We start from the raw sequence: 25,363 nt of genomic DNA, 5'->3' as shown, positions 1-25,363 counted from the left end.
CTGTGTAAAGTTTACAAGTTAACGTGGTATACTAAACTAAGATAGTAAAACTAAGAATGCTACAGAGTGTAACTTGGTATTAATAGATTCTGTTAGTTAAGTTAGGCTAGAATTAAATTCCTTATTGGTCTTATTGACTATATTGTATGGGAGCATCATATTGATGTCAATTAAAAACATTTATAAATTGTCTCCTGGGACAATTTTTTTTGGGAAGAAATATTTGACATAATTAGGTCTTCAACCTTTATTATAGAAAAAAAAACTTCCTAAATTATAATAAGTGATTGACTTAGCTGTCTAACATAAATTTTTAAGATTTATTTCTTTCATCGAACATTACCGCAAATTAAGTTATTTTATACTGTATATACGAAAACAATTTGGCAGTAGAGTTCCTATAGGTACCGTCACATGTTGAAATATATGGTAACGAAAAGACAGGCAGTCTAGTTAATTCCGCAGTAACCAATACAGCTGCATCAGTGTAAAATCTAATGCAGCATTTAGATTTAAAACCTTACTTAAAAGCAAAATTGAACGATGTTTGGCAAAACCAATAGAATAGAAGCAACACTAAATTGATAGAAATAAAATCTTTCGTCCTTCTCTGGAACTTGTTGAAAAGAGAAGAGGAACCAGTGTGTTTTGTTTATAAATTCAAAGTGACAGTGGAGCACATTTTGATCGACTGTTTAATATGGGTACTAGTTGAAAAACTATATTACCATCTTACAAAAACAATAAAGAACTTCTAGGAGAACCTAAATACACAGCTGATTTGGTAGAACCGGTAATTGATATTTTGTATATGTTTATGTATGTTGTATTTTCCTTAACACTTTATGTATGCTAATAACTCTAAGCGGTTAAAGCAAAACAAATAAGAAAGACACATGGTTGAATAGATTTATTGTTAAAAAAAATTAAGAAAACTAACAAGTAAATAATGTGAATGTTAATATGCAAAAAACGCTAACTGACAACAAACAAATTATGGATGTAAATAAAAAGTGGTATAATATAAAAAACACATTACTGAAACCAGCTCCAGAAAGTTTGACATAACATAGGTCAGAGGCTAAAAAATAGTGGATGACAGAAAAAATACTATTACATATGGAAGAAAGAAGGAAATATAAAGGAAAAGATCTACAGAAGTATAAAGAAATACTACGAATAATTAAGGAAGAAATCAAAACAGCTAAGGAAATCTATTTGATGAAACAATGTAAAGAGATATAAGAACTAGAAACAAAATATGATATGAGAAATATGCACGAAAAAAAAAAAAAAGAAAAGTGACTGGAATGAATCGAAATAGACAGCAAGGACACATAAAAGAGAAAAATGGAGTACTACGAATAGATTTACCATAGAAATTAAGACCATGGGAGGAGTACGTTAGGGAACTTTTCCAAGATGAAAGAGGTGAAATGCAGAAAATACTAAAATTAAATACTTTAGAGAGACAGAAGATCACGATAGATGAAATCAAATATGCTATCAAAAACTTTAAGACAGCTGGATTAGATGAAATACCAATAGAACTGTTAACACTAGTGGAAGAGGATAACTTGGAAGTATTGGCAGATTCATTCAACACGGTGTACGATACGGGAATAATACCACAAGAGTGGCTGAAGTCAGCATTTATAACCATCTCTAAAAAACAAGCAGCAAAAGAGTGCTCTGATTATCGAACACTGAGCGTTATGAATCATACTTAAAAAGTACTGCTGAAAGTAATACCTAAGAGAATATACGAAAGGCTAGAAGGAATGTTGAATGGAATGTGTACTCGAGAAGAACTATATGATATCAACATATTGATTCAGCGATGTCAGGATGTACACGTTGATCTACACTTGTGCTTTGTTGACTACGAAAAAGCTTTCGATAAAGTAAGACATGAAAAACTAATATTAATACTCATGAATAAGCGCATTGGCAGTAAAATCATAAATATAGTGCAAACATTATATTGGAACCAAGGTGCCATAGTTCAAATTGATGGGCAATACTCAGAAGAAATGAAGATCTGTAGAGGAGTTAGACAGGGATGTGTTTTATCGCCACTTTTGTTTAACTTATATTCTGAAAAAGATTTCCAAAACACGCTCAATGATATCAAAGCGGGATTTACTGTTCACGGAAAATTAATTAACAACTTACGACATGCAGATGACACTGTGGTCATAGCAACGAGTATAGAAGATCTACAACATCTTATCAAAAGCTTAAGTATAAATAGTGCTGGGATGGAAATTATTATAAACGTTAAAAAAACGAAGTACATGCTTATTACAAAAATACCACAAAATATACATCACCTATTGACAATCAATGGTAACGTGATAGAACAAGTAGAAAAATATCAGTACTTGGAAACTTTGATCAATGAAACCAATAATCATACTGCAGAAATAAACAGGCGAATAGAGATTGCCAGATCAGCATTTATACGAATGAAACCAATATTCTGATATGGAGCTGAGACTTGGACAGTAAAAAAATGCAATTTAAAAAAAACCGAGGCTTTTGAACTCTGGTTATACCGCAGAGTATTAAAAATATCATGAACTGATAGAATTACATATAAGAAGTACTGGAGAGTGTTGGTAAAGAAACAGAACTAATTACTACTATACAAACCAGAAAACTGGAATACCTAGGCCACGTAATGAGGGGACCAATATATGAAATTTTAAGTCTCATAACACAGCGAGAGATTCAAGGAAGAAGATCAGTTGGCCGAAGGCAGAACTCATGGTTGAAGAATCTACGTAATTGGTACCTATTAATGCAGATCGATTGATTTGTTTAGAGCAGAAAATTCAAAAATTAAAATAGCCATTATGTAAATCTGGTAATTTTTGTAGTACTTACTCTATAGTAAAATAAAGGAGTAGCCTCTTTTTTGTTTGATAAATATGGTTTAAACAGTTACCATGCAAACCTGAGTATATGGAATGGTTTCTATTTCCCAGAATTAAATTAGCATAAGAAAGTAGTCGTATTAGGTATTATAGGAAGTGCCTTATTATGAACAGTGTCAATAATTTTTAATATATCAGATGTGTCAGACTCGTATGCAACAGCTTCATAGTCAATTTCAGATCTTTCCAAGTGTTTATAAATTGTAAGAAACGTAGTTTGATTTGTGCAAGATTTTCTATTTGTAAGGACTTTTCAGAAGCTTTCAGCAACTTTCAGCTTTGACATAAGAGATTAAAATTTATCAAACATCATTCCCACAAATTTAAATAAATCAATGAATTGCAATCTGTTTTTAAACATTTTATTACTAACGGACTTACATTTTTTGTATTGGTAGAGGACAGCTAATTTTTCAATATGAATTAGATTCTTTTGAAGGTCTTTCATTATTGACATGTGTTTTCTTGAAAGGTGCATGATCATCTTATCGGCGTTCAATCGATTTATAACTGGTTTTTAAAAATGTTTTACAATTTCATTGATCGCAATTAGAAACAAACTTAAACTTATCACCAAACCTTGTGTTATTCCATTTTGTTGGACTTTTCTTTCCTGTGCTTTATTTCTTCTTATGTAAAATTTTTGGTTATTTAGTAAATTTTTCAAAAGTGCTGACACGTATCAGTTAGTATTCTTGTATAGAGACTACAAGCCAATGGGACATTTTTAATAGGTCAGTTGATCCAGCATAAACCACACATAAATCAATACTACAATATGTAATACGAAAAAAATATAACAATTCGAGCAAAAACACGATACATTTCAACTCCATAAAAATTTTAAAGCACAGATAATTAAAAAACGCCATCTAGAGAAGAAAAAAATTGTACCTGAAGAAAATACTTAACCCGGCAACTGTGTTGTGGGGTAAAAAGCACCCACGTCGTTCATTAGCGCTTGTTAAAATAGTGGCAACATCGCCAGATTCATCTAGCGCCACGAGTACCTTCCCATAATATAACAGATCTTGTATTGCATCATAAATTTCAGTATATAAATAAGATTTGAACGAGTGGTGTCGCGTTCTTTGGACTTTTGGGTGATTTTAACCCCACCACACAGTTGAAGTGCAGTAATAATTAGTTTTTGGGTAATTTTAACCCCACAACACCGGTTAATTATTAACAGGTAAGTTCTCATACTAGCACAATTTATCTTTATTTTTTTAACAGAAACATAATGTAATTGGTAGGAATATTGAAAATTGATTATATATTTTTAATTTCAGACATATAGAAATATGTGTAGTTGGGAGAAAGAACAAGAAGCTCTCTTGAAGCTTTGGCAGGATGAATTAACTGGATCAGAGTTAGGATCAGAAAGCGAATCTGAAAATGAAAGTCAGCAGGTTAGCCTTCGTCCCAGTGAGGATGTTTTAGAAAACCAACTTCAATCAGTGGAAAATTGTCAGCCTGGAAGTTCTAATCAGAAAAATCAATCATCGTCGGAAGATTCCTCTCAAGACAACAATAAGTTTGAAGATAATAAAGTAAGGTAATCTAAGTTTTTTATCGGACGGGATGGGAAAACAAAATGGGAAAGAACTGTCCTAATAAATCGGTTAGAACACGACAAGAAAATTTAATAACTTTACTTCCCGGTGTTCGAAATAATGCAAAATATTGCAAGTCGCCCATTTCTTGCTGGGAATTATTCATGGATAATATTATTGTGGAAGATATTGTCCACTGCATTAATAAAAAAATCAGTTTAGTCGCTCAGAATTATAATGACCAACATAAATATATCACCAAGTCTACGGACGCAGAAGAAATTCGTGCAGTTTTCGGATTATTATATCTATCAGGCGTTTATAAAGCCAACAGGTTAAATCTGGAGGATCTGTGGGCTACAGATGGAACAGGAATTGACATTTTAAGGCTAACAATATCCCTGCAAAGATTTATATTACTTTTAAAATGCCTACGATTCGATAATATCGAAAATAGAGAAGAACGAAAAAGAGTAGATAAACTGGCAGCTATACGAGCTGTTTTTGATCGATTCCAATTTTCAACAATATTTAATTTCTAGTCAATACTTGACGATCGATGAAAAATTAGAATCTTTTCGGGGACGTTGTTCCTTTCGGCAATATATCCCCAATAAGCCGTCCAAATATGGAATTAAAATATTTGCCTTACTGGATGCCAAAACATTCTACATTTTAAATTTAGAGGTATATGTTGGCTCACAGCCTGAAGGACCTTTTCAATTTAGTAATAGAGCGTTTGATGTAGTAAACAGGCTTGTAAATCCAATCCGTGGTACTAACCGCAACATTACATTCGACAACTGGTTTACCAGCATACCGCTAATGGAACATTTGCTTAATGAACATCGGTTAACATCTGTTGGAACTATTCGTAAAAACAAGAGGGAAATACCGACAATCTTTTTGAATTCCAAAAACAGAGCTGAAAACCACGCAATTTTCGGATTTAAAAAAGACATTTCTTTGGTGTCCTTTGTCCCGAAGAAAAATAAAATAGTGTTAGTAGCTTCTTCACTTCATCATGATATAGAATTTGACCACAAATCAAATAAACCTGAGATTATAGACTTTTATAATCACACAAAAGGTGGCGTAGATATGGTTGACGAAATGTCTGCGTTATATAATGTGTCTCGTAATAGCAAGCGATGGCCTCTAACAATTTTTTTTTCACTGCTTAATAATGAAGGAATAAATAGTTATGTTATTTATCAACATAACAAGCCAACTAAAAAACTAAAACGCAGATTTTTTTTAAAAGACTTGGTTTGGCACTAATTAAACCATATATTGAAAAATGAGGTAACAATCAAAGAATACCATCAGACATAAGAGCCAAACTAAAAAGAAATGATGGCGGAGAGGACTCTCAAGGACCTCCAAACAAGAAGCAACGAACAACATCCAGATGTGGAGTGTGTCCCCGTGGAAAGGACAGAAAGTGCCAAAAAAAATGTGTGAAATGTGACATTTTTCTTTGTCTTGAACATTGTGTATATTTTTGTTCTAAATGTGCACATAATTGTTAATTATGCTATTTAAACAAAAGTTCCTAGTTACTTTTTATAAAATTTGTATTTTTTTTATTCTATATCTCTAATAAAAATTTTGGTGACAAAAATTGTGATAGTGGTTTAAATATAAACTAAATTTTAGTATATTTTTTAAATCGTTGATTTTTTAACGGAAATTTTTTAAATGATTTATCTTTGAAAAATATTATATAACAATATAACCATGATTTAAAATCTTAAGGTTGCATGTAAAAATAAAATATTTTCTCAATTTTATAATAAAAAAAATGGGGTAATAATTACCCCAACACACAGCTCCTGTCAGAAAATTTCACCACACAGTCGCCGGGTAAAAAAGAATTGTAATGATGAGCGCCAGAACTCCACTGATAAAGTCAGTCGTAAAACAGGTCCTCCATTTGAACTTAATAAAGTTAGAAACTCGTTATATAAAACTAAAGTTGGCAAAGCAACAGGTTTCAGTAATTTTTACTCAGAAATTCTAAACCTAATAGACGATAAAAAACAAAATGGCTTACGTCGATATTTACCGACGTCCATAATACCGGTAAAATTTCTCAAAGTAAAATTTATAAAACAACACTCATACAACGACTTAGGTACACGAGAAGTTCTATTTACCATAATGTTACCTATTGGTCCTAACTGTTATGTGACTACCAAAAGGCTTTCTACAAAATAAAACATGATAAACTGATAAAAGAAGAAGTTAATATGGATGATAAAGATTTTAATTAAAAACATCAAAGAGTAAGCTTTAAGATGGATGACAAGTTGATAGATGCAACTAATCCAACTATACGGTCTTGACTAAAATATAAAAGACCAAATATATATGTATACATATTAGTAAAATCTAAATATTAACTACTCACAGATAGACAAGACACAATGGACCAAAAAGTAATACCCAACTGAACACGTACGGGGGTGTCTTGGCGAATAATGGGTGGTTTTAATTGGTAAGCAGGGCAACAGGAAGAGATCCGTCTGTAGGATCTCCTCTAGCCAGGGGGAAATGGGCTCGGATGTTTTCCTCTGCCCTAACTCCAACACATACCGAGCAATGGTATGGTGTTTAGAACATTTCCATTCTCACAAAAAAATATTAACTACTCAGCTGTTGGTCAACGATCAACAAATTGAAAAATTGGGGAGATATACATATCTGGGTACCAATGTAAAAAACCGACGGGTAGAGATAAAATAAAGCACAACAAAGGACGGGTAAGCAGTTATTAAAATGAGTTCAATTTTTAAAAGTCGGAATCTACACCTAACAGCAACACATCATCTACTTAAGTGTTATGTGATTCCAATTTTACTTAACGGAGTTGAAGCTTGGACTCTGTAAGAGACATAAGGACGCTGGAGGTTTCTAAGACTTGGTGCAACTCACGTATACTGTGGATTTTATGGGCTGATCCAGTGACGAACTCTGAAGTTCTTTGCAGAATGGGTAAAAAATGTGAAGGACTCTTCACAATAAAAAAAACACGGAAATTGGAGTACTTTGGTCATATTACGTAAAATAATGATAAGTATGGTTTACGTCTGTTAGTAATTAAAGAAAAAGTATTTCGTAAGAGAGTGGGGACGTATTTCTTGGCTCCATAACCTAAGAAGTTGGTTTAACCCTTTAAGTAGTATTGGTAGCCATAGCTACCATACAAGTTTAAAGTTTATTTTCGAACGACAGTCACGCGAAATTAAGCGTTACGCATTTTGCTTGATCCCTTAAATAACTCTGGCCGAGTAACTCTGGTAATTGTACCGAATAGGTGCAAATAATAGGTGCTTTGTGCGTTTCAGTCTAAGTTTTACCTATTAGGGTTAAAAAAGTGTAAAATAGTTTGGAAGGTATTGTTACATATTATGTATAGATTGTAGTAGTTTGAATTTCGGTAAAAAATGGTGTTTTTGTTAAACTAAACATCTTTGAAAGGTATCTTGTGGAGACATAACCTCTTACATAAAGATCCAAATATTTAAATTTTTTTGCAAATCAAACCAGTTATCATTATTACATCTTGTAAAACTAATAAGCAGTAACTAAGTTTTAAAATTGATTGCATTGTTTATATATAGTTATGTATGTCCGCAGAGTTGTTATAAGCTCATACAGGGTGTCCCAATTATTTCCATGCAACAATATTGTGAGTTAGGCATATCCACGGTCCATATTTATTTGAAAAACTTACAGAAATGTTATTGTTACAATAAAATGAAGAAAACGTCTTAACGAAGTAGAACTGCAGCGTTTACTGGAATCTTCTGGAAATAGTGGATTCTATTACTCTGACTATAAAGGAGATTTCGATGCCGAGGATACTTTGGTGCTGGGCGGTTCTTCTTCTTCAAGATCAAGTAACGTTAATTATTTGGGAAATGAACCAGCAGAAGACATAGAAGAAGCAGAAGGCTTAGAAATAGAAGTTAAAAGCATTTTTGATGATTCTGATGATGACCCTTCATTCTTCCCTAGCAATCCTAAAAAGGCTAAAAAAATATGTTTACATTTACATACAGTTCCTCATCCTTATCGAGTAGCGAAGATCAAGAAACAATAAACAATAATTTATCGGCTTTAACTAATAATGTTTAAGATCACATGAGTTTAGATAAAGAGATAGTAAATAATACATATTTATTAGAATTTATATGGTCAAAAAATGTTCAAGCTCCCTTAAGTTTTGAGAATTTTAAGTTCAAGGAAAGTATTAAAAAGCCTAATAATTGTGGTAACATACACGCTACTTATCCTAGGACATACTTTAACCTATTTTTTGATAAGGATTTGTGTGATCAAATTATCATACAATCCAATTTATGTGCCGAACAAGAAAAGGTTTCGTTGGTGCTAGATAATGCAGAATTTGATGCTTTTGTAGAAGTTCTTATAATAATGGGGTTCCATTCTTTACCTACATTAAAATCGTATTGGTCTAACGACATTAATTTTCGAGTAAACCGAATCACTGATATCTTCATGGTAAAACGTTTCCTTAAAGTCTTGAGATATTTACATATAAACGACAACACGAAAATTACTCCATCTGAAAGTCCGAATTTTGACAAACCTTTTAGAATTAGGCCTCTTATAAACAACCTAAAAGCTAAGTTTTTGTCTGCTTTTTCACCATCTAGGCATCTTTCAATAGATAAAAGTATGATCGGTTTTAAAGGAAGATAATCACTGAAGCAATATATGCCTATGAAGCCTATCAAAAGAGGCTTCAAGGTATGGGCTATTGCTTGGTCCGAAACTGGTTATTTATTAGATTTCGAGCTTTACAAGGGCAAAAAACGAGGATACTGGTGATATGTTGGGAGAAAGTGTCATTCTAAATTTGAGAAAACCATTTGCGGAAAAAGGTTATTGCCTTAACTTTGATAACTTTTTTCGACAATTCCGCTACTTGACAAAATTTCTTACGAAGAAACTATTTTATTATGGTACAATCCGGCAAACTAGAAAACAATTTCCTAAAATTTCCTTATGCTCCGACAAAAATTTAAAAATGAGTCAATCGGATGCTGTGTCTTCAGAACATATTTCCGTATACAAGTAGAAAGTTAGGGGTGTGAAATATGTGACAGTTGCAAGTAACATGCATAATATTCAAAATATGTCAGAAGTATCACGAACCAATAAAAAGAGGGCAATTGGAAAAGTTTCTTGTCCTATGGCCATAGCGGACTACAACAGATATATGGGCGGCGTAGAATAGTTTGATCAATTACATTCCACGTATATAATAATTTGGAAGTCGAGGAGGTGGTGGATGAAAATTTTTTATTACCTGATTGATGCGGCAATTGTAAATAGCTACATTTTATACAAAGAAGATATGAGAAATAAAAAAAATAATCAGAAGCCCATGTCTCATTTGCAGTTCAGAAGTGATCTGGCAAATTCTCTTATTTCTACGTTAACGTGTCGAAAAGCATAGGATTTTAAAGAAATTCGAACCAATTTGACAATACAGGAGACCTTGCCGTAAAGGGAACGTACCGAAGATGTACAAGGTGTAGCAAACATAAAAAAATAAACTAGGTCAAAGATAATTTGTAAATAATGTAATGTTGCTTTATACAAAACTTGCTTTGAACCATACCACAAGATTTAATATTTTGATTTCTATAATTATTGTCAGGTAATAATGAAGTTTATATACTTGTATATTTCACTTTTTAAAATAAAACATAAGAAAAATATATTGGTATCTATATTTACCAGTAATCCTTCGGCACTTTGTTGTCATCCTAAAGAAACCTGGTAGCTATATTTACCAGTCATTTTTTGCGTAAATTTGGAAAAAATCATTCGCGGATTTTTTAACATATTTTTTCCGTAAATCTAAGGTCACATTGAATGTGCACTAAGATCTGTAATTAAAAAACCAAGGAAAAACAAGTTTTGTCACTTAAAGGGTTAATATTTATGTCGACTGTTTCGAAAAGCTGTACAAAAACTGAAAATTACCATAATAAACGCCAATACCCAAAATAGTTAAGTACCATCAAATTTTATTTTTATTTCTCTGGAACGGCCACATACTTTTTAATTTATAGTCCGTCGCGTTTGATTTGGTTACCAACAGCTATTGCTCTGGTATACTCTTTTATTTTGATAACATGGACTTGCTGTCCACCTTCTAATTTTTTTTAGTTATGTTTTTAGCAGTGTGATTATAGTTATATATATATATATATATATATATATATATATATATATATATATATATATATATATATATATATATTATTCTTATTAATCTTATACTTATCTTAATATTTACGATCATAGTAGGAAAAGTATCTTATCTTATGGTAGTTCTTAATAACGAATTTGTGTTTAAGTTTGTCTAATCACTTAAGTTTTGTTCAGAAGTAGTTTATTCTTCTCAGGCCCTTTTTCCTTCAATTGTTTGTTCTATTATGATCTGTAGGTAGATTTATTTCGCTCCATAATAAATATGTACTACTTCGGTTTTTTTATTTAATTTTATAATGGTTAGGAGTACTAAATTGATTTCTATCATTTTCTAACTTTTTATTTTCACGGATTCTAAAATTTTCGATGAACCGATATAAAATCCAGTGATATGGTGAAGTATTCCTATTTATTAAAAGATTCGTTGAAGGCGAATTTCATGTTGAAGATCGGCTCTTAACCTTAAGTAAAAGTATTTGTATTTAGGTATGAAGTATGTTTAGTTTTTACATACAAACTTTGTTAGTTTTTCTTTAACGTGTCCTATTATTATAGCCAACACTTATTTAAATATAAAAAATATATCGGCCACAATACTTTTATTTGCGAATTAACAGTTGTTCTAGACCACTTTTAATTACCGTTGTAGACTAGAAATATCATTCGGTAAAAAATTCATTAACAAAACTGTTTTTGATCGATCTATATAAACAAAAAAGCAAACCAATTTTTGATTATTTGTGTAATATCCTCTGACAAGCATCGATTAAAGCACAAGCATTAGTAAAAAACACAAATTAAGCTCTGAAGTTGTATTAGTAAGCTTAAAAATTGTATTAGATGGGTTAAATTATGCTTATACTAAAAAATAACATACTGTTTTCACTTTCTTCTGATGTTTGAGATGGGTTGCGTTCTGAAAATAAGAAGCACACTATTGTAGATTTAAAAAAGAAAATTTTAATATACATACGACTAAAAATTAAAACTTATGGTTATTTTATTAAATATAAAAAAAATATATGTTTATATAATATTGAGAAATGATAATAAATTCTGCACACAGACATAAAATTAAAGTCGGATGAACTATTTCCTGTGACAAAAGGCAATGTCGTGAGGTATTTATAACCTAAGGTATATAATATGTATTATTAAAGTACAATAAATTACACAGTTGTGTTGAGTTTAATATTCAATACAAGACAAATTTAACTAAATCATTATTAATCTAATAATTTAAGTACATTTAATTCTTTGTACCAAAAAAAAAACATAAAAACAAAACTAGCTGTAGGTGTTATACAGTACAAAATAAGTTTTTAATAAAAAAAAATTAGCGCCAAATACATTTCTTCCCAAATAACAGAAATAATATTACTACGAATAATGGTATATACCGCTGACTAAAAATATAAAAATATTTAAAAGATACCATTATATTCTTATATTTTTGAAAATATTTTCACTGTATACATTAATATCTCCCGTTTGGTTCTCCACACAAATTCTTCAAAGTATGAGTCAATACACAAGACTGTTACTCGTGGAGAGATTTTTCATTAGACCAAGATTTATGTCCGTCTTTTATGGGATAAACAACACGTGATCACACAAAAAGACTTTTTTGGATCTTTGTATTTGTATTTTTTTTTCGGGAAAATGGATAATGCGGTTCAGATACTTGATAAATCCGCTGTCCTTTATCTTCACGGATTGGACCCGACCTTATTACAAAACTTTTTGCTATTCAAACGTATGATCCACTGATTGCGGAGTTAAAGAAAAGTATTTTGTCTTTAAACCTACTTATTAAATAGTAAGAGTTACACATAATTTTATCTAATAAATGTGATTTTCTTATTAAAAACTGAATCATCTAAAAGATTTCATCGTAATTGTGTCAGTTATGTTTTTTTATTAGAAGTTGGTAATAAAAATAAAACAATATAATTTGGTAAGTCACCAGAAAGGCGTAAAAACATATGATTATTCGGGAAGAGATAAGAATAGCATTGGAAAACGCGTGAGGATAATCTAATAATTGTGAATTATTTTATTTATTTATATTATTAGCTAGATGACCCGACGAACTATGTACCGCCTTAGAATTAAATAATTTGTCTAAAAAATAGAAAAAAAAAATAAAAAAAAAATACTCAAACGTATTATGTTGACAAGTTAAATTAAATTAATCCTTTGCGATAAACAATTGGTTATACCGCAGAGTATTAAAAATATCATGGACTGATATAATTACAATTAAAGAAGTACTGGAGACGGCTGGTAAAGAAACAGAACTAATGACCACTATACAAACCAGAAAACTGGAATACCTAGGCCACGTGATGAGAGAACCAAAACATGAAATTTTGAGACTCATAATACAGGGAAAGATTTAATAAAGAAGATCTGTTGGCCGAAGGTAGAACTCATAATTGAAGAATGTACGTGATTGGTATCAATGCAGATCGATTGATTTGTTTAGAGCAGCAAGTTCAAAAATAAAAATAGCCATTATGATTGCCAACCTCCGTAGGGAGACGGCACTCTAAGAAGAAGAAGATAAACAATATTTTTATTTTTTTGCTTTGCATAAATTAACAACGATGATGATTTTCCGACGCGCAAATAATTGTCTATGCATGGAACATGGTAAATCTAAGTTAATTCAGCAAATTTCCAGCGATTGGCTTTCTGATTTATTTATTGATATATATATATATATATATATATATATATATATATATATATATATATATACAATAGCACTAAAGGCCTTAGAGGCCCATGGCTTAAAAAGTTTGTTCTTTCTTCATTTTCGCTTTCCTTTATGTACTGAGATCTTCTCTGGCTCGATATGTAATTTTTCTCCATTCCTTCTTGTTATTCATTTTTCTTTTCTGGCCTTCTAGTCCAATTTCTTTTATATCTTTTTCTACCTCCTGATTCCATCTATTTTTTGGCCTTTCTTTTCTCTTTTTTAAAGTTATAGTGTAGTTCATTACCCTTTTTGGAGTCCTCGTGTTCGGCATCCTTTCTAGGTGACCTCGCCATCTTAGTCTCTGTGCCTTTATGACTCCTATTATGTTAGGTTGATTATATAATTTCTTTAACTCATCATTTGATCTTCTTATCGATAAACCGTCCCTTATTATTCCTCCATATATCTTCCTCAGGATTTTCCTTTCCCATATCTCCAGTAAATTTTGTTCATTTTTTGTCATTGTCCATGTCTCACTGCAGTACGTTACTATTGGTTGTATAGTTGTTTTGTATAACTGTATTTTTGCCTTTCTTGATAAAACCTTGCTTTTCAACATTCCACTAAGACCATGTACACTTCTATTGCCTGCCATTATTCTAGCTTGTATTTCTTCTTTAATGTTAGGTTTGCGTGATATTATTGTACCTAGGTATGTAAATCTTTCTACCAGTTTGAATTCGTATGATAATCTTTCTTCTACTTCTACTTTAAACTTTTGTCCATCCCTGAACTGATCATCTGTCCACTGCATACATTTTGTTTTAGTTTCATTTATGTAAAGTCCCATTTTCTTTGCTGCTTTTACTATTCTCTGTACTATCTCCTGTAGCTCTTTTTTTCCTCTTGTTAGCAACATTATACCATCCGAAAATGCCAAAACTTGGTGTCTTTTATGATATAGGAGTCCCTCTCTATTGATTTTCGCTTCTCGCATTATTTTTTCTAGGCATAAATTGAAGAGTAATGATGACAAAGGATCGCCCTGCCTTAATCCTTCGTTTACTATAAATTTGTCCGATACATGATTGTTTACTTTGACTCTGTTTTCTGTATTCTCTAAAGTAAGATGTATCATGTTACGCAACTTTCTGCTAACTCCCAGTTCCTCAAGGGTCTCTTTTAATTCCTTCCTTTTTATTTTATCGTATGCTTGCTGGAAGTCGATGAATAGCGCTATCGTTGGTAAGTTGTATTCATAGCTTTCTGCTTGTAATTCTCTGATTATGAATACTTGGTCCGTTGTGCTTCCCCCTTGTCTAAATCCGCACTGATATTCGCCTATTATATGCATGGTACATGGTAAATCTAAGTTAATTCAGCAAATTTCCAGCGATTGGCTTTCTAATTTATTTATTTATGACCTTAACGAATAATGGCATCTCAATGACATTATTCGTTAGCCGTTTTACAGTTAGTCTCAGTCCATGGCACAGTCGAGATTGATTAATGTTACGCAGCATAATGACTACTGACACAATTGGAATTGCATGGATAGGATAGTTGACTACGTAATCCTGATTTATAACTATGTCAACAGATTTCGATGTATCTGTATGTTTTGACGCCAATAGTGCTCGTCCAATTATGGTTTTTGAACTGGTGAGCAATGTCCAGAAAAACAAGCTGAATAAGCTCCGCCCATCAAGTTATTAATAAATTGATATAAGAATTACACTAAGAAAGTAAAATAATAATTGTCAACGTAACTACTACGCTCGATGCATAAACAATAATAATGACTGAAAACTGTGTACAGTCTTTGGAGTGAGAGTAGGCTTATTGTGTGAGAGAGACAGCAGATTGGCTTTGTTCTCATCCGTACTCCGTGCTGTTTACTGGGTGAGCAGTGACATTGGTGGACGCCTTGCGGGGATAACTAATCTAGTCTAATTGATTAGTTATTGACTAGGGTTAAAATGTTTATAGGGTTAAAGTGATAAAAGAGTGAAAATTAGGAGTTGTATTGTTTATTGCCACATCATAAAAAATGAAAATAAAAAATTTTGTCCAAAATATAAAACAAAAATATATTTGTTGGATCACCTACCGATTATAAAATAATAAAATTTAATTAAAATCGGTCAGGTCGTTTCGGAGAAGTAACTCTGTGACACTAAAATACGTCTATTAAAAACTAAGGGTTAGAGATATAAAGATGAAAATTAAGGGTTGCATGTATTGTTTAATGCCACATTATAAAAAATAATAATAAAACATTTTGTCAAAAAAATAATACGCGGATCAGTATTCGAAATTACCTGTAAACGTATGTTTAGTTATCAGTATTTTCCAACAGTGTTTGTTAGGCAAGTACGTCTATAAATAAAAACAGGTTCTTGCAAGCTTGCAATTAGTAGTGTAGCTGGACGATGTCAGGTAGAAGGCTACCTTGCTAGGTAAAGAAAGTGGGGATGAGAGACAAGTGCTATGACTACCGAAGTAAAACTGATATGTCAAGCGCATTCATTTATATTTCATTTTATTTTCGTATTTGGATAATGTCGCATCGAAGACCGCTAATCGATCATAAGCTTTGCGAGCTAGCGAAAGTCTCAGAGAGTGATGAATACATATCAGAAACAGAAAACCATACAAGTAATGAAGGTGAGGAAGAAAGTAGTGATGATTCTGGAATTCCATTATACGTACAACCTGTAGAATCTTTTATAAATTTTTTTTCGAAAGACGGCAATATACAAAGGTCGCTCGATCCTCGTTATCAACGCGGTAGCTTTTCTACGAGAGATATAATAAATATTCTTCCAGAAATTACAAGGTACAAATGCGAACGAATTTTTGATAATAAAAATTTATTTGAAGTGCTCTTTTCTGTCATAGTTTTAAACCAAATTATCAATATCACCAACATGGAAGAACAGCGTGTTTTTAGAACCAACTGGAAATACTTGAATAAAATTGGATTTTAAGCATACATTAGTCTTTTATTTTTAGCTTAAATATTTAAGCCTCATGGTGAATTAACTTAAAGTTTGCAGAATAAAGAAATAAGTCGTAGTATAATTCGAGCAACAATGTTCCTTGAAGTATTTACAAAAATTTCGCAAGTAGTACGTTTTAATAACAAGACTATTAGACTGAATAGAAAACGTTCTAATAATCTGGCTTTAATACGTAAAATTTCAGCCCTGCGTCGCATTAGTAGCTGGATCAGAGAGAACGATCTACAGCTAGCGCCTCAGAAAACTGAGGTATTAGTTCTCAAAGGGAGCCGGGAAAAATCTTCTTTTCGCTTTATAGTGAAAGGTGTGGAAGTTGCAGCAGTTAAATTGATTAAGTATGGGAGTCTGGTTGAAGGAAGGACTAAGGTTCGGAGTACACATCCAAAAGACGGTAGAGAAGGCAAACCTAAATCTGGAGGAGTTGATACGGCTGATGCCAAACATTGGAGCCCAGGTAGCACCAAAAAAAAGTGTTAAATGGATTTCTCCAGTCGGTGGTACCCTACGCTGCCCCCGTGTGGTGTAGCGTACTAAACACTGCGAAATACGGTAAGCTGATGAAAACTTCGCAAAGACGAATGCTCCTCAAGGTATCTAGCGCATATAGGACAGTTTCAAATGAGGCTCTATATGTCATTAGAGCGGTGATACTGATCGTTTTGTTGTGCAAAGAGCGAGTGAGGATATATGCGAGGTGGATGGATGTAAATATAGAGGAGAATGAGAGTGAAAGAACGATAGTAGAGTGGCAGAGAGAATGGGTGAATGATAGCGGAAAGGCAAGGTGGACGAAGGAGCTTATTCCCTATCTGAGGCCGTAGTGGGAATGTAAGTTCAGGAAACTAGACTACTTCCTGACGCAGTTTCTGAAAGGACATGGTAGTTTTGGCACCTTCACAGATGTAATAGGCAAATCTGCTTCAGCATACTGTACTGTTTGTGGGGTACCGGACGCTTCCGCCCACATTTTTAACTGTCAGAGATGGGCAAATGAGAGAGGAGATTTCGAGAGGTGAATGGGTTTCGGGCTGGATGAAAAAAACATTGTAAACATAATGTTGAGAGGAGAGAAAGAATGGAGAGAAGTACACTGTCTGATTTCTGGGGTTATGAAGAAAAAGAAGCAGAGAGATAGAGGGGGAAATTGAGCCAGGAATCTGAAATTTATGGATAATATTATTAATTAGTTTATGGCGGTAATAGGTATGGTTACTTGTAAATTTTTAGTTTTCTATTTCAGTTGTTCATTGAATGGCAAGACCACCTCTTTAGAATGGTGGTTAAGGTTTTAGCCAGAACACGGTTAATCGGGCACTACCCTGGGATCTTCTGACCTAGTGTCCTACTTGTCCGAATAATGCCAGGGTGTCTTGTTCCGTGACGTGGATGTCCAAAAATGATTTCCCCCACCGTTGCCTGCAGAATTCAATAGATACCTTCTTAGGTTCGTACTGGAATCTGGCAATACGGCAATTAAAAAAAAATCGTAAAATTTGGGAGAAGTGCTGAGAAAATTTAACAAAATTTTTTGACCCTGATGACAATGTTACCGTCGATGAGCAATTAGTTGCATTTAAAGACCTCTGCCCCTTCAAAAAGAACATTCAAAGCCAGTTAGCGAAATATGGCACAAAAATTTAGACTTTATGTTACAGTAAAACTAATCCTCCAAAATTGCAGATCTATACAGGAAAGGAAGCAGGTGCCGTGCCAGCACGAAATCAGGGAATGCGTGTGGTGTGCAACTTGAGCAATGATTTGAAAAGCAACAATATTACTTCTGATAAATTTTGTACATCGTACAATTTAGGACAACTTTTTCTTAAAAGAAAAAATACAATGCTGGGGACTATAAGAAAAAATATACCGAAGCTTTCAGCACAAATCGTTAATAAAGAATATTTCGTCATTTTACTTCATGCAAGATACCACTCTTGTTAACTATATTCCTCAAAAGAATAAAAATGTTGTTATGAGTACTTTGCATTATTAAAATGCTAATAGTGACAAAAATATCAAAAAGCTTCAAAATAGTTTAGATTACAATTACAGTAAGAGAGCATTGGTTACTCTAGATTAGCTTGTTGGTACACTACTAGTAAAACCACTTATCGTATATACCAAGAACTCAATACTCACAAAGACTGGTAAAAAGGATACGAGCAGAAACGAAACATAATTTGTGTTTAATTAACCGTAATTTTTGTTAATAAAGATTTGTTTAGTACCATTAGCTTATTTTATTTTGATTAAGTAACGTAATCCATAGTTGGGTCATATTGACCCAAACAGTACATTTGTGTAGTTGACTCGAACGGGACAGCACTACTAACTGTCTTTCGTATTTTTTATTTACTCACTTAACATGAGTAGAAATAAGTTCGTGATTAGTATTTGCATAGATAAGTTAAAGTGTTATGGAATGCAATTTTTAGCACAGATTAGACATTTTCCTGAATTGATTTCAAACAAAGTTTTATTAATTTTTAATAGATAGCACTGTAGTGTCTGGTGCACATTATTTTTAAAATAGTTCTACTGTATTTTTGCTCATTTAGTTTGACTTATTTCTGTTCTAGACTTATTTTTATAAAGTAAATGTTTTTTAGAATGCTATTAAGGTGCATGTAGCTTTATTATGCTGATGTTTCGAAAATTTCTTTTACTCTAATACAACAAAAATCAGATATTAGTTGAAACGGCTTTATTATTTTTTACCAGCTTAGCTGTCTTTGCAATTAATACACTACAGTAGTTTTTAGCACACTATTTTATTCTAAAATAAATGAAACATACAGGCAAGACTATAGCTTGTCGAATAAATGGATAAAATCTTTATCCTTTCATATATTTCTTAAATTTTCGTTTTATTCTTTATTTTACCGAACCAATGTTGATGACTTTTACAAAATGCGATATTTTTCTCTGTACTCTAAGCTAAGTAATGACATTTTCCGGTATCGTGCTTCGTAATTAGGTTTACTTTGAACGCTATCTAATTGTTTTATATAGTAAACCATTACTAACTCCTATCTCATTTATTACCAGTGATTATTCGATTTCTAATGGTGAATTTTTTAAGAAAATAGTTATTCAAGGAAAGACACATATTGTTGTCATAATATGGCAAAATAGAGAAAACTTAAAGCTATATTGTAAAAGCCAAAGTTAAACATAGCTTAAAATGACTTTAAATTTTAACTTAGTTAAAGTTACTTACATAAAGTTACTTAAATTCAGTTAGTCTTTGACCGTGGTTGTGTTCAATTGTATTGTTTTGTTATCACGGTCGGCTTACTTAATTGTGTTTGTTTGTTATGGTTTTTGTTTTGGAGTGTTCTGGATACGACTAAACTGGTTGTAAGTTTATACCAGATTTGTTTAAACATACTTTTGCTTTGTGTTTACTATCATCGACCCAGTTAAATATTCTAAATTTAACCTTCGACCATGACCTACATTTGCGAGAACTGCTTTACAGAATTCGCCGAAACCGACAAATATAATAAATTACGTTGCAGTGGGGATTGTTGCAAACATTTTTGTATAAAATGCTCTAGGCGTAATAAAACGACCAAAAGAGCAGTCTTGGACCAAAAATTTTCCCATCTAAGATTCTTTTGTACATTGTGTGACTTACGAAGCTTAAAATATTTAAATGAAAAAATTACCAATTTATCAAAAAATCAAATACCTCTAGAGAACTTTGAAGCCGTAATTCAAGTAACTAAAAAACTAACTGATAATTTGCCATTTTTCACTATTACATACGATTTATTAACCAAAAATGAGGATAAACTGGACAATGTTACAAAAAAATTAACGAGATCCATAAAATAAATAATCTGCTAAATCATGACAATGTTTTAAAATCTATAAGGCAGATGAAACAAGATTTAACATGGCGAGTTACCTAATCCAACGGTAACTTTAACATCATAAGTTTTTATAAGATATAATGTCGAACAAATGTAACTAATTATTTGTTAACGGGTTTTTACCCATATATTTAGTGGCTACATTCATGTACTCCTAGACACCGATGATGGAATGATGTATTCCGAAAACGTTTTGTCTAACACAGCCCGTTTGGGTTTTTAAATATATACCTTTTACAAAGGATTTTAATTAATTTTTTAAAAAGCCAAAAAGTACAGAATATAAATGCCATTATATAGTTATTACCAACTTAACCCCAATTTACACCCCTATAAAAGTTGTTTACTTAACTAAAGGGAAACTGGGTATCAAGGAATATATTAGATCCCCCCTTTAAGATGCCGACACAGCGAGTGGTTCCTCATTCCAATTAGGTATAAAATCTGAAACCTCCATTGAATTATTATTTAATAAGAAAATTTGGCAACCTGATGTAAACATTAAATGGTCTACAGAATCTTTATATTCCGAACCAACGTCTTCATCTTAGTCAAATATGAGTTCAAAGAACATCAGAAGCCCCGTTAGCTTGGAAAATCCAATTACCATTTTAAACAGCAACAAAAGTGAAGTGGAAAACACGATAATAGTCACAGACAAGCAGGCCATCGAAATTTGCAAATCTAAGAACACTTTTTATTCTTATATTGACTTCAGTAAGGAGAATACTTTGGAACCATCGATAAATCTAGATCCTTTGACCCCACCAAGGGTTAGGTTAACCAATAACTTGAACAGTCGATATCTTCTAGCAATATTAAGAGAACTAGATATCTTGAAAGTCAATAAACTACATCTTGCTTTTCTACACGACTAACCTCTTTCAGTATGTTATAAAGGATTCACCAACACAAGCGTTAAACTTTTTTTGGCTTCCGAAGAACTTCCCACTAAGACTGAATATCTACGAAAAATCCTTCTAGAATGAAACGATTCCTACAAAATTGGTTCAACTATAGTGAAAGCTGATCTTGCTACTTTTAGGTCCTTTCTCACTTCGGAAAGAATTATTCACCTACAAAAATCAAGGGAAAGTGACCAAAACTACTATTCGGTTGCCTCTCTAAAACGAAATTTTTAAATAATATGACATGTTTTGTGGGACTAGAAACCCCAAATTATTTTAGTAATGACATCTTTAGCATGGTTCTGATTAATATTCATTCTATAAGGAATAAAATAGATTAATTATTTTTGTTTCTAGAGGAATTAGGATTTCCCCCGATAGTTGCGGTTATCAAGCACTGGCTTAAAGTCAACGAGCCTATTTTTGTTGAAAAATATATCAGATTTGCTAGGTAAGATCGTCTAAGTTTAGCTCATGGTGGCACCTTAATTCTTTCTACAAATAGTAATTTCTCTCCCATAACAAAATATGACTTTCTGTTGAATGAATCCTTTTTTGAGTTTTCATTGGTTCAGAACAAGAATCTTAATTTATACATTCTTTGCATTTATAGACCACCTGATTCTTCCACGGAACTTTTTTTTCAGAACGTGTTAAATTTGGTAGACTACCTGCCTAATAAAGGCAGAAAGATTCTATGCGGTGACTTAAATATTAATTACGCTGTTGCTTGTGCTGCCAAATTCTCCTTGGTCAATATTATTTGAATCGTATGATTTCACAATCCACGTTAATTCTCCTACAAGAATTACTAAAACAACATCTAAGATAATTAAAAATATTATCCTAGATTTTTCACCCATTGATGTACGCTCTACAATTATTAATGCAGGACTATCTGATCATGAAGCAGTATATACAAAGTTTAACACTCTTAACCAACAATCTTCGAAAACCCAACGTTTAGATAGGAATTTTTCCGCTCAGAACTTTCGTAAATTCCAAAACTTGTGTTTGACTTCTGGGTGGAACTTTCCCTCTGTGAACATGGACTATAATTTCAGTGATTTTCTAAATAGGCCTGTCTGTATTTTCAATAAGGAACTTTCTTGAATTACAATTAAGTTAAAACAACACAAACCCTGGACTACTAAAGGTATCAGCCAAGAATACCAGCCAAGAGTATACGTTCACAAGTACAGAGGAACCTATTTAAAATTTATTAAAACAGATAAAAAAATGTATCAGAATCATCTGAGAAGCTCTAAAAATGTTGCAAAAGAAACTTGGTCCATAATAAATGATCTTCGAAATAAAAGTAACACAGCTCAAAAATCTTCTCTTCCAAATCCTGAAATTCTAAATGAATACTTCGTTAATGTGAGTAAAAATATAACATTAACCATTTTGCCACAACAAGATCTTATTTCCAATCTTCCTAATTCAAAAAGGGTCTCGAATTAATTCTTTATAAGACCGGTTAATAAATGTGAACTAATCCGAACAATCAATCAAAAGCAAACCTTCCTGTAGTACTGATGGACTATTCATAAAAATTTTCTTAAATCTCCCAAATAATGTGTTGGAAATTTTGGTCTCTGGAATTAACGGTTACTTTGAAAAAGGTATATTTCCAGTGCCTAAAGACAGGCATTATTATTCCTCTTCATAGGGGGGTGGTGAAAAATCTAATATCTGCAACTATAGACCTATTGATTTAATTTGATTATTATTTGACTATATTATTGCCAAAATTATTAAGAGACTTATGAAAGCCCGACACTTATCTTTTCCCGTTAAAAACACACTTTTATCAAAAATTCAGTTCGGATTTTTATCTAATAAATGTACCAGCGATGCTATGTTTTCTGTACTACATGAGGTCTATCAAGCACTAAACAATAAACTTCATACTCCCACTTTTTTTGTGACTATGCCAAAGCTTTTGATTGTGTAAATCACGACATTTTGATAAAAAAACTAAATTTCTATGGAATTCGAGGTATTTCTTTGAATTGGTTCCATTATTACTTGAGGAATAAGAAACAACTAGTTAGAGCAAATGATACTGATTCTAGTGGCAAAAGCATTGTATGTGGAGTACCTCAAGGTTCAGTACTATGTCCTCTACTTTTTCTTATTTTTATAAATGACATCACTTACTTAAAAATGGATGAAAAAATTTTTCTTTTTGCTGATGATACCAGTATTCTCAGAGGAACTCCAATATTACAACTATTCATGCAATTATAGCTTCTGATCTACTTAAAATAAAAATATGATCCGACTCTAATTTACTCTCTTTTAACGTAGATAAGACAGTAGCATTATCTTTTAAAGGACTCTTCAATCCTTGCTTCTTAATAACAGCCAGATCAGTATTGTTGATTCTGTAAAATTTCTTGGTATTTTTATAGACAGCAACCTTAAATGGTCCCTTTATATCAATTTGTTAAGTAATAAGCCTTAGCCTGCTATACAATATGATCTGTTTCAAAGAAAATCAATTTAGCATTTTCTAAAATATATCTTTCTTTATTGGAATCTTATATTCCATATAGCCTTTCTTTTTGGAGTTTTAGTACAGCTGCCCAATCTAATTTTATTTTTAAATTACAAAAAAGAGCAATACGGTATCTTTTTAGCCTCAGTAGAATAACGCATTGCAGAAGCAACTTAAAAAAATCACGAAATTTTAACTCTTCTCTTTATATAGTCTAGAAAATGTCTACTTAATTCGTAAACACCTACATATTTTTCCAGCAAGACCTAATCATAACTGCTCCACAAGAAATTCAACCTTTGATGTGTATTTACCGATCCCGTCCACTGAGTTAGTAAAGAAATCTATATTATATTCGGCAAAAAAATTATACAATCATCTCACTTTACAAGTTAAATCTCTACAACTTTCTTTTACCAAGTTCGGTAAATTGATAAAAGCCTATTTATCTGAAAGACCATATTATTCAGTGGAAAAGTTTCTTAACGAATAACTAAGATATTACAGTACGTTTAAGTATTTAAGTACAAGCAACTATAGTATATATATATATATATATATATATATATATATATATATATATATATATATATATATATATATATTTCGGTATCACATGCAGCAAATTAAACTTATTCGTAAACTAGTTGGTAAGATTTCATTATGCAATTTATTAGAGTACGTTTAGGTACAAGTAACTATAGTATATATATATATATATATATATATATATATATATATATATATATACTCGTTAAACTGTACAAACATAATAACATACCGGTTAAAATTGCAATTAAGAATGCTAAGACTGTCAGGAATTTGTTTTCTAAAACTAAAACACCTCTGTCCCTTCTGGAACAAGTTAATGTGATATATCATATACCTTGTGCTGAGTGTGACTCATGTTACATCGCTCAGACAGGGAGATCACTGAGAGGGCGTCTTACGACACACCGAAGTGATATTAACTTATTTAAGCATACTTGTGCTCTTGCCCAGCATGCTATTAACTCTAAGCATGAAGTGAACTTTAATGAAGTTAAAATTCTTGGCACTGAACGCAATCTCGTTAAAAGACAGTTTTTAGAAATGTGTTCAATATTAAAACATCCAAATACCCTTAATAAGATAACTGACATCAGTAACTTGAGCAAAATTTATCATGCATTAATTTTGCAGAATTAGGCTTAATATGTTGTTTACTTTAAACTGTCCTTTAAGGTGTTTTTATCATATTTTCATATTTAATAAATTCAAATAAAAATAAAAATAAAATAAATTATTCTTTCCTTATTAACTTAGATTCATCAACTTAGATTTTATTAACTATTTGGTCAATATCACTTTTATATACTTAAAGTAATTGTCCCTTTTGATTAACTTGTTTGGTAAAATTAAACTGAAATTGATTCATAGAATCTTTTTCATTACAGTTCCAAATGCTATGAACCTTGGACTGTGGAAGTTGAATTAATCTTCACCTGTTGGCTGGCTAACCAGTGACATCATAAATATTTTAATATATGATATTTTGGATTGACCTCGCATGCTTTGTTCTTTGTTAACAAATCAATCACTGGGGGGAAAATGGTGA

General features: G+C 31.9%; 1 protein-coding gene across 3 annotated transcripts in view; it reads right to left on the bottom strand.

The window, feature by feature from the left end:
* Positions 1-25,363, bottom strand: part of 5-HT1B (5-hydroxytryptamine (serotonin) receptor 1B) — a 539,806-nt gene that overhangs the window by 189,504 nt on the left and 324,939 nt on the right. The window contains exon 4 of one of the 3 annotated variants that reach the window (XM_072534834.1): positions 11,628-11,666. The exons of the other annotated variants lie outside the window; for them this stretch is intronic. Coding sequence (XP_072390935.1) covers positions 11,628-11,666 — 39 coding nt within the window. The remainder of the gene's footprint in view (positions 1-11,627; positions 11,667-25,363) is intronic. 3 annotated transcript variants of the gene reach the window in all.

Source organism: Diabrotica undecimpunctata, chromosome 6, assembly GCF_040954645.1.
Source record: "Diabrotica undecimpunctata isolate CICGRU chromosome 6, icDiaUnde3, whole genome shotgun sequence".
NCBI classification, from domain to species: domain Eukaryota; kingdom Metazoa; phylum Arthropoda; class Insecta; order Coleoptera; family Chrysomelidae; genus Diabrotica; species Diabrotica undecimpunctata.
The sequence above is the reverse complement of the archived record's forward strand: the minus strand, read 5'-3'. Positions and strand labels throughout refer to the sequence as shown.